General features: G+C 38.3%; 1 protein-coding gene across 1 annotated transcript in view; it reads left to right on the top strand.

The window, feature by feature from the left end:
* The window catches only part of LOC135201842 (angiotensin-converting enzyme-like), a 32,175-nt gene extending 22,874 nt beyond the window's left edge, over positions 1-9,301 (top strand). The window contains exons 7-14 of the mRNA XM_064231127.1: positions 261-410; positions 1,243-1,394; positions 1,868-1,992; positions 2,558-2,801; positions 3,067-3,165; positions 4,459-4,599; positions 6,570-6,736; positions 8,766-9,301. Of these exons, the coding sequence (XP_064087197.1) occupies positions 261-410; positions 1,243-1,394; positions 1,868-1,992; positions 2,558-2,801; positions 3,067-3,165; positions 4,459-4,599; positions 6,570-6,736; positions 8,766-8,824 (1,137 nt within the window). The 3' untranslated portion in view covers positions 8,825-9,301. The remainder of the gene's footprint in view (positions 1-260; positions 411-1,242; positions 1,395-1,867; positions 1,993-2,557; positions 2,802-3,066; positions 3,166-4,458; positions 4,600-6,569; positions 6,737-8,765) is intronic.
* Positions 9,302-11,274: the final 1,973 nt, after the last annotated feature.

The raw sequence follows: 11,274 nt of genomic DNA, 5'->3' as shown, positions 1-11,274 counted from the left end.
CCCTTGGAGAGATGTTAATCAGCTCAGTGGTCTGGTTAAACTAAGAGATACTTAACTTATTATAGAATCACTATAATTATTCAGAATATTAAGAATTTCTTTCCTCGTGAATGACTAAAAGCGTCTCATTATCATTATAAATAAAATAGTCTGTCATCAGTTTAATAATATCAGATATAAGGGTTGTCTTTCAGCGCATATAACTCAAAACTTTCCTATATACGTGATAGATTGCATGTAATCAGTTCCTGTTATTTTAGATCTACGGACCAGAAATGCTCAGGGAGAGAGGGCCAATCCCAGCCCATCTGCTGGGGAACATGTGGGCGAAGAAGTGGGAGATTCCAGAGCTCCTGATGCCTTATCCATGGAAGTCCCCTGTTGACGTCACTGCAGAGATGGAAAAGCAGGTAAGCTTCTTGTTAATAATAACAATAATAATAAAGTATATAACAAATGCGGCAATTCGCGAGGTGGCAGGGGTGCCCAATGCGAACAATATAGCTAGATTATCAAGATGGAGGTGGATGGGGCATATTTTAAGAAGAGAAGATGAGTTAGTCCAGGATGTACCTGAATGGAAGCCGCTGGGCAGGAGAGGACGCAGTAGACTAAGAGAAACATGGCTGATGAGAATACGGAGGGAGGTTGGATCTGAGAATTGGGTTGAGCTCAGAGAGACGCCTCAGGAAAGAGACATGGCGTGAATTTATTGAGGCCCTGTGCATCCCATGGGTGCCAGAGGATTAAGTAAAAGTAATATCTATATATATGTGTGTGTATATGAAAGATCTCGGCAGTTCTCGTCTTTTCATTTTCCTCCGTGGCATTACCTTCACTTATACATGGCATCACGTTTTATATATTTCGTGATCAAGTTATTCATATTTGCATATATATTTCAACAATCAACCATTTTCTCAAAACAAGGAGGAGCCTGAGAAAAACGAGTCTAGAATCACTGTCTAATTCCTGTAACAGCTGAATTGACGGTGAACTCGCCATGCAAAAGCTTCACCTTCAGTACAGATAGCTACATGTACATATGCATTCATAGTACATACTTACTTAATACACACACACACACACAATACATATATATGAGCTATATATATATATATATATATATATATATATATATATATATATATATATATATATATATATATGATTGCGCAGATACAGACTGTGCAGAAAGACGGCTTCAGTAGCTATGCATAACAATATATAACCTTCCTTTAGGGTTACACACCAAGAAGGATGTTCTTCACCTCCATGAACTTATCCGCAATGCCCCACTCCTTCTGGAGGAGCTCTGTCTTCGAGAAGCCCAAAGACCGAAAGGTTGTCTGCCAAGCTTCCTCCTGGGACTTCTGCAACGGCTACGATTTCCGGTAAGGTTCCTCGTGGCCAAAATAATCCAGTCACCCTAATACTGGAGGGGCGGAGATGGTTTTCAATTGCTGGGCTGAATGTAAAATTTGAAGTCATTCAGCGCTGAAACGGAAATTGGTAGTAAAAGGTTTGAAAGTTGTAACAGCAGGAAAACCTCAAAGCAGTTGCAATGTGAATCAATTGTTAGGAGAGGCTGGAAAGTGAGAGTGGTTGCAGCTTAAGACTAAAATCTCAGCGCAATACTGAAATAAATGTTTTAAAGCTTCTTTCTGTGAGAATGAGTTTGAAGGCAATAATTTATTTAAGAATAATTTGTTACAAAAAGTCCTTGACAACAAATGTCTACGGATTTTCAATGTAGGTGTTCACTGATGACAGTTAATGATAGATTTCTCTAAGGGGACGAAATAACCACACACACACACACAACACCGGATATTGTTAATCGTAAGTGTTCCGTTTCATAACTCAGGATCAAGCAGTGCTCCAAGGTATCAATGGAGGGCCTGATCGACGCCCACCACGAAATGAGTCATATTCAGTATTTCTGGCACTACAAAGGTCAATCTTACGTCTTTCGAGGAGGAGCCAATCCAGGTGAGAATATTCGTCTTCCTGAACAGTTTGTCTATAATTGCTTGGTAAGGCTACTTACTGCACTCAAAGGAAACGTTTATGTCTGCCTTGTTGTCATAATAATTTGCTGTTTTATGATTAATGGTGCTACTGCTTTGTTCGAGAAGTATCTTGCTGTTCTTGCTTAAATAAGGCACGCTTACAAACACACATATTATATATATATATATATATATAATATATATATATATATACCTATATATATATTTATATATATTATTATTAAATCACATATATAATACATACATACATATATATATTAATATATATATATATACATATATTTATAATACATACATATATATTATATATATATATATATAGTATATATATATATATATATTATATATATATAATATTAATTATTATATATTTTATTTGTATATAATGTGTGTATGCATGTATAATCTTCATCTTTCTCAAGTAAGGATTCTTATTTTACCCAAACAATATCCTGCTGTCTGTAACAATGCAAGGACAAAGTAGTCATGTAAAAGGAGTCACTCAGTACATGCAAACATTGCAGGATTCCACGAAGCCCTTGGAGGGGCAATCGCTCTGAGTGTCTCCACGTCGAAGCACCTGAACAGAATTGGACTCCTGAAATATAATTTCAACAATCACCCCGTCGACATAAACAGCCAGATGGAAAGGGCGTTGGATGAACTCGCTTTCTTGCCCTTTGCCTACGCGGTGGATACGTGGCGCTGGAAGGTCCTGGACGGTACCCTTTCGGAGAAAGACTGGAACTGCGGTTGGTGGGATCTCAGGTAAGGCATTCCGCTTTCATGTTACAGTTACAGATTATGTTATTCAAGCTTTTGCGGTTTATTGGTGATCATGAAATGGAAAATACTTCATGTATTAGTTAAGCTATAATGAATTCATCTTATCTCTTACACATGAAATTTAGGGGCTGATTATTGGGGTCTGCCAATATTTATAACTATACACTTCAGTATGATCCCAAGAGGAAGTTGTAAATCTTGACACCATCCTCTTGGTCTCTACTTATTTTCATATCCGCCAACACAGGTACGAGTTACAAGGTTTGAAGCCTCCTGCGGTACGTACCGAGGACGACTTTGATCCAGGAGCCAAGTTCAACATTGCAATTAATACACCCTATTTTAAGTAAGTGGTAATACTTTTGTTTGACTTGAATAGGTGATGAACTTTGGCGGCTTTGTGTCAAGAAGCAGATATTTTATTGGTTTTATTATCATTATTTTATTTATTTATTTATTTTTATTTCTTATTCAATTTTTTTCTCTCTCACAGTCATCAAATTCGACTTGGGGTGTTTTATAGTGTGGGGTTCCGGGTTCCGTCCTACCTCTTTGGGGATCCATCACTTTTCTCACTATGTGCATTGTTTCTGCAAGAGGCCTGGTGCTACTCCGGCATCTAGTTTTTCCAGGTTCCTTTTCAGGAATCTTGTGATCGTGTCTAGTGTTCCTGTGATTATGGATACAATTTCCACTGGCATATCCCATATCCTTCCTATTTCTATTTTCAGGTCTTGAGAAATACCAATTTTTTTTCTCTCTTTCTTTCTCATCTACTCTGGTGTCCCATGGTATTGCGACATTAATGAGTGATACTATACTTTCTTTTCGATTTTGTCAATCAACGTCACGTCTAGTCTATTGGCACGTATCACCCTGTTTGTTCTGATACCATAGTCCCAGAGGATCTTTGCCTGATCGGTGACTTGGAATTCAAACTACCAAAGAACATGGTGTTTATTTGAAAAGAAATGGCTGAAGTTAACACGAAATACATAACGAGGGAGATAAAGCCCTTTTTCCCTTTTTCATCACTTTTGTCCTTACCTGACCCATTTTAACAGGTCATGAGCTATGTTGACTAATCATGGGGGGAAATTTAATTTTTCTTATTTTCAAGACTTTTCCGTTGCCTTGTTCATTTCCAATAAGTGTCGGTTTATCAAAAAAAGCCATTCACCAGAAAATTAGTGTCAATTGGGCTCACAAATACTCGGTTTAAAACATTTAGATCAAAATCCATTTGTAAATCTCTATGAAATGCCTCCAACGTTACAACTAACAGAAACCAACATAAGCATAAATTGGGACAAGAAGTAAAGTATTTTTAATAGAATGTGATGCTTTTAGTTTTCTGTATAGGTGAACTATTGAGATGACTTTTTGTCTATCCATCCGCACTCAGACCCAAAATACTACCGAGGCTAGAGGCCTGCAAATAGGTATGTTGACCTTCCATCCTCCAATCATCAAAATGACCAAATTGCAGTCCACCAGCCACAGTAGTTTTTATTTTATTTAAGGTTAAAGTTAACCATAATCGTACGTCTGACAACGATGTCCATGAAAATCTCTCTCGTCGCCTCTTATTCGATCATTATCAGATAAATCTGTTTCTGTTATATCTTATTCTTTGCAGGCAGTTTGTTGGCACCGTCATGCAGTACCAGATGCACAGAAAGTTGTGTCAGTTGGCAGGGGAGTACGACCCTCTGGTCCCGTCCAAACCTCTCCACAAGTGCGACATTTACCAGTCCTCAGAGGCTGGTGGTCTTTTGTGGTAAGTATGAGAGAGAGAGAGAGAGAGAGAGAGAGAGAGAGAGAGAGAGAGAGAGGAGTTTAAATAAATTCATTGCATCTAGGTAGAGGAGAGAGAGAGAGATAAACATTTTAATTTACATAAGACAAGCGGTGCATTGTACACTTACAGAGAGAGAGAGAGAGGAGAGAGAGAGGAGACGAGAGGAGTGAGAGAGAGTGGGAGGAGAGAGAGAGAGAGTTTAATTAAATTTCATTGCATCTAAGAGAGAGATAGAGAGAGAGAGAGAGATAGGAGAAGGAGAGAGAGAGTAAATAAATTAAATTCATTGCATCTAGGAGAGAGAGATAGAGTAGAGAGAGAGAGAGAGAGAGAGAGATTTCGACAGATGAAATCAGAGGGGAAGAGAGAGAGAGAGAGAGAAGTTTAAATTAAATTCATTGCATCTAGAGAGAGAGAGAGAGAAAGAGAGAGAGAGAGAGATGAGAGAGTTGAGAGAGTTAAAAATCTTATTGCATCTAGGGTTGAGAGAGAGAGAGAGAGAGAGAGAAACATTTTAATTTATATAAGACAAGCAGTGTATTGTACACGTACACACACACACACACACACACATAGAGAGAGAGAGAGAGAGAGAGAGAGAGTTGAAGTAAAGTCATTGTATCCAGGTAGAGAAAGAGAAACATTTTACTTTGCAAAAGACAAGCAACGTATTCTATACAGAGAGAGAGAGAGAGAGAGAGAGAGAGAGAGAGAGAGAAACATTTTAATTTTCATAAGACAAGCAGCGTATTGTACACGTACACACACACGCAGAGTTGAAGTAAATTCATTGCATCCAGGTAGAGAAAGAGAGAAGCATTTTACTTTGAACAAGACAAGCAACGTATTCTATAGAGGAGAGAGAGAGAGAGAGAGAGAGTTGAAGTAAATTCATTGCATCCAGGTAGAGAAAGAAAAACATTAACTTTGGCAAAAGACAAGAAGCAACGTATTCTATACAGAGAGAGAGAGAGAGAGAGAGAGAGAGAGAGAGAGAGTTGATGTTAGCTTGCATGTAACCAGCGGTAAATTATTCCTCTTGACAGGCTCTAGTAATAGGGAATGTACATCTCGAAGAGGCAGTAATTGTGATATGAATAATTTTGTTTGTTTCATTACAAACTTATCTGAGATGTTTCTACTCAGTTCCACGAATATTATCATTTAACAGAGAGGTTCCTGTCTTTGTATGTTTATTACTCCCTGATGTTTAGGACGCGCGTGTTTATGTTATTATATATATATATATATATATATATATAGATATAGATGATATATTCCTTGTTATGTAAGCCTTTTGTTATCCCATCAAAACTCGCGCTTTCTCTCTCTCTGTATACCATAATACGTATAAATAATATATATAATCATAGAATAATAATATATTATATATATATATATATATATATATATATATATATAATATATATACACAGAGTTTTGATGGGATGACAAAAGATTATTGACCTACGTAACAAAGAAGACTTTTTTTCAAATAACCCTCCCTGACCTTAATTGTCTAAAATAAGACATCTTTCGCTGCATTAGTTAAAAATTCTCTTTGCTCCTACAACTACCGTTCTTAAGCTAAGCACTACTACTATAGTATTTAGATTCACATCAACCGTGCATCTGATATCTAGCCCCGTCCCTTACGACGCTCCTGATTGGCTGTTGATAAGCCAGTCACATGGCTGAAAACTCTGTCTTGAGAGAGAGTTCACATTGGGAGGATGCATGCTCTATCTCTCCTGAGGTATACGTTATTCAGGAGAGGTGGAACATACATCCTGCCTATGTGAACTCTCGAAAGACTGAGAGTTTCCAGCCCTGTGATTGGCTTTTTAACAGCCAATCAGGAGCGTCGTCAGGGACTGGCCTAGACATCAGAAGGACGGTTGATGTGAATCTACTACTAGGACTACAATTACTACTACTTCTATTGCCAGGAGGATGATGGTACAGGGCTCCTCCAGACCCTGGAAAGACATCCTTTATGAAATGACTGGAGAGCGGGGACTGGATGCCAGCGCCCTGAGGGATTACTACCGACCGCTGGAAGAATGGCTGATCGCTAACAACGAGAAGCATGGCGAGTACATTGGATGGAAACCAGGTAACTGGAGAAACTCTGCCTTCTTAAGCTAAAGAAACCAGGTAACTGGAGAAACTCTACCTTTTTAAGCTAAAGAAACCAGGTAACTGGAGAAACTCTACCTTTTTAAGCTAAAGAAACCAGGTAACTGGAGAAACTACCTTTTTAAGCTAAAGAAACCAGTTAACTGGAGAAACTTCCTTTTTAAGCTAAAGAAACCAGGTAACAATGGAGAAATTCTTTTTAACTTAACAGATACCAGTTTAACTGGAGAAAACTCTACCTTTCTTAGCTAAAGAAAACCAGGTAACTGGAGAAACTCTACCTTCTTAAGCTAAAGAAACCAGGTAACTGGAGAAAATCTACCTTCTTAAACTAAAGAAACCAGGTAACTGGAGAAACTCTACCTTCTTAAGCTAAAGAAACCGAAACAGTACAACTGTTAAGAAACTCTACCTTTTTAAACTAAAGAAACCAGGTAACTGGAGAAACTCGACCTTCTTAAGCTAAAGAAGCCGGATTGGTAGGAATGTAATGGAATACAATATAAAATATAGGTCAAAGGCCAAGCAGCGCTGGGTCCTATGAGGTCATTCAGCGCTGAAAGGGAAATTGACAATAAGAAGGTGGATTCAGAATATCAAATCTAGGCCAGAGGCCAACCCTTGAGGCCTATGAGGTCATTCAATTTTAAAAGAGGCATTGAGAGTAGAAAGATTTTAGAGGTGGATTGTGAATATCAAATTTAGGTCAAATGCCAAGCGTTGAGACCTATGGGGTCATTCAACGTTGAAAGGGGGAGTGAGAGTAAGAAGATTTTAAAGGTGTAATAGAAGGAAACTCTCGCACTAGCGAAGTGGAAAGTGAGATGGAAGAAAGAATAAGAACGGAGCTACAGTAAAAGGAATGAAAGGGGTTGCAGCCAGGAGCCGAGGGGATGCTGCAAACAACCTTTAGGAATGCCTACAGTGCACCACGTAATGAAGCCAGGGTGGGGGTGAGGGGAGGGAGAGTTGCTAGAAATGAGTAGATATCATATTGCAGTTAGTGACATATTTCTATAGAGAGTATGTAATTAAATGCCAGTATTATTTGCGTTAAAGTTCAGTAAGAGGCATTTTTTGATGCAATATTTCATATTTGCTTTCAGCATGGTTTTTTTTTTCGCTAACGACCCTTGTCCTTTGAAATCAAGTTGATATAAAACACTCAATCATTCAGTCAAGAATATTATATCTTGGTGTCTGAATGGTCCTCTCCTTGTTGAACCCTAAATGAATAAGCTCATCTCTCCGTCCAACTTTTTACAAATTAGTGGACAGTCTCTTAAACTGGCCTTCTTCTCAGGCTGCGTTTACACCAGGCGAATCGAATCGATTCAATTCATGAAGAATCAAGACAATTCATGATTCTTCTTGATTCGCCACACTGATTTCAATGTAACCGTTTACACCAAGCTAATCGGCGTGATTTGACTTGAGTCGATTCGCTTCGTGTAGACTATTATATTGAAATTAATGTGGCGAATCAAGATGAATCATGAATCGAGTTGATTCTTCATGAATTGAATTGATTCGATTCGCTTAGTGCATACGCAGCCTATTAGAGTAGCTATTTATATCCGAGATTCATTTAGCTGATAAGGTTATCTGGGAACGACGAGTGATAAAGCTGCTTCACTAGCTCTGAAGAGGCAATAACAAAACATTATAACCATCTTTTATCATACAATAGTCATCTTGAATATTACTGTAGGTTCACAAAATTTATTACAGGAATATCCCGGTGAATAGCCACTTTATTTGGTTATTCTTTGGAGGTCTTTACAATTCAGTAGGTGTGACTCATCACTTCCAGGATATTTTAGTGATCTTAACCATCAGTCTTCACCATTCAAATTCATTTTTCATGTAAAACACAATGCCAGTCACCAGCACCGACATTCTCTCTTTTTAGTGGCTCCAACTGATCATGAATTGTGTAAAAATAATTGAAATAATAAAGAATAAAATACGAAAACTAATTGTTACTGTTTTTTTTTTTTTTTCAGACGGAGAGTATTGCCTGTACCAGGAGCCTCCACCGACGCGCAATTCGTGCAGAAAATAAAATGTTCTACCAATGAATAAAGAGAAACAGTTCTGAATGGAAGATAGAAAACTATGTCGCTTTAATTTGGGTGCATGTATATTCTATGACCTAGATGTAAGCACTTTATTGCTTGGATATAAGTGAGCTGTTCATTGGGTTCAAGTGTTCAGTCACTTGACTGAGAAATTTACAACCTAAGAAGGTGCTCTAATACTTGGCTCTTAAGTATTCTATAACTTAGGTTTATGTATTGTAATATTCAAACTCAAGTACTCTACACCACGTCTCTTCCATGTACGATCAGAATAAGAAATGGCAAGTTGGTCGTCTCTCTTCAAGTGACAGTTTTAAGGGAGGAAAGGATTGTGGAATACGTTACCAATTGATATTTGTTAACAATTTGTACGAAAGCATATATTTACCCAGCATGCGTATATGTCAATGTGCGGGTGTACTCTTATATCACACGCACACACACACACACATATATATATACACATATATATTATATACATATAAATTTGTGTATACATATATAACATATAATACTCCATATATATATATATATATATTATATATATATATATATATATATATATATATAAATATCTATATATATATATATATATGCGCAGGTGTGCGTTTGTGTACGAGTAATGGAAAGAACCGAGTAATTCCAATGTTCAACATGGCTTTATTCCTGGGCATTCGTTTCAGGATATTTATAAGAATAACTCCGGTATTTATTGATATTTATTAGTACTAATCCATCATACTTATTTATTTCGTTGTTAGGCATTCAAGTAATTATGCATTATTTATGTTAATCTATGTTCTGTTAATATTTATGTTTCATACATTTAGTTTTCCATTGTTATGATATTTTGTTGGAATATAATGTTAAAATTGATTAATCTGAGTTATTATTTTCCTGTTGCGTTTGCTTGTTTGTATGGTGATTTTACGTTGCATGGAACCAGTGGTTATTCAACAATTGGACCAACGGCTTTACGTGACTTCGACCACGTCGAGAGTGAACTTCTATCACCAGAAATACACTTCTCTCACTCCTCAATGGAATGCCCGAGAATCGAAATCGTGGCCACCGAGGCGGCTGGCCAAGACCATACCGATCACGCCACTGATGCGCTTTTCCTGTAGTGTGTTATCACTGTTATCTTGTGTTTGTTATCTGAGAGCCTGTCTTGTCGTTCAATTCGCTGTTAAAAAACACACTCATTGTATCTTACCTAAATTTAATTTAATTGAACTTTCCAAAATAGTACACCTGCTGCTTACCATTTGCCCTCCTGACAGCTACCCACAGCAGTTGAGTAATTAAAAATGTGAAGCTAACAGAGTTTAAGGTAAAATCAATGTATGGTGCAAATTATGGATGTTTAACACTAAGAAAGCTTAAAGTATGATGCTATCAGGTCTGGGACACTGTGTCCACGACCCAGATCTCTCCATTATTGTGTTTCTTTAACTACATGCAGCGCCTCAGTGGCGTGGTTGGTTTGGTGTTTGCTTCTCACCTCGGTGGTCGCGGGTTCGATTCTCGGCCATTCCATTGAGGAGTGAGAGATGTGAGTTTCTGGTGATAGAAGTTCACTCTCGACGTGGTTTCGGAAGTCACGTAAAGCCGTTGGTCCCGTTGCTGAATAACCACTGGTTCCATGCAACGTAAAAACACCATAAAACAATTAACTACATGCACCTCATTTGGAATGAAATGGAATACAAAGTTTAGACCAAAGGCTAAGCACTGGGACCTACGAGGTCATTCAGCGGTGAGAGGAAAATTGAGAGATAAATGCTTGAAAGGTGTAACAGGAGAAAACCTCTAAGCAGTTGCACTATGGAACAAGTGTAAGAAAAGGGTGGAGAGTAAGACGGAAGAAAGAGAATATGAACGGAGGTACAGCAGAAGGAATGAAAGGGGTAGCAGTTAGGGGCCGATGGGATTTCTGCCAAGAACCTGAAATGAACTGGAATATAAGATTTAAGCCAAGGGCCAAGCGCTGGAACCAATGAGGTCAGTCAGCGCCGGAAGGGAAATTCGAAGTTAAAAGGTCTGAAAGGTGCAACAGGAGAAAAACCTCAAAGCAGTTGCACTGCGATGCAATTGTTGGGAGAAGTTGGAAAGCAAGATGGAGTAATAGAGAATATGAACGGAGGTACAGTAACAGGAAGGAAAGGGACTGCAGCTATCGACCGAAGGGATGGTGCATAGACCCTCACTAACCCCCTACGGAGATGCATCTTGTTTAAAATAGTACTATGCATTCCAGAGGCCATGACAGTGTTTTTCGTAAACAACTTTAAACCGACTATTGGATTTCCGTGCCACTGAAGCACTGAGCGCCTCAGTGGCGTGATCGGTATGGTCTTGGCTTGCCACCTCGGTGGCCGCGAGTTCTATTCTCGGGCATTCCATTGAGATGTGAGAGATGTGTATTTCTGGT

This window comes from Macrobrachium nipponense, chromosome 28 (assembly GCF_015104395.2).
Source record: "Macrobrachium nipponense isolate FS-2020 chromosome 28, ASM1510439v2, whole genome shotgun sequence".
In the NCBI taxonomy this organism is placed as follows: domain Eukaryota; kingdom Metazoa; phylum Arthropoda; class Malacostraca; order Decapoda; family Palaemonidae; genus Macrobrachium; species Macrobrachium nipponense.
This window is presented reverse-complemented; position numbering and strand designations above follow the sequence as displayed.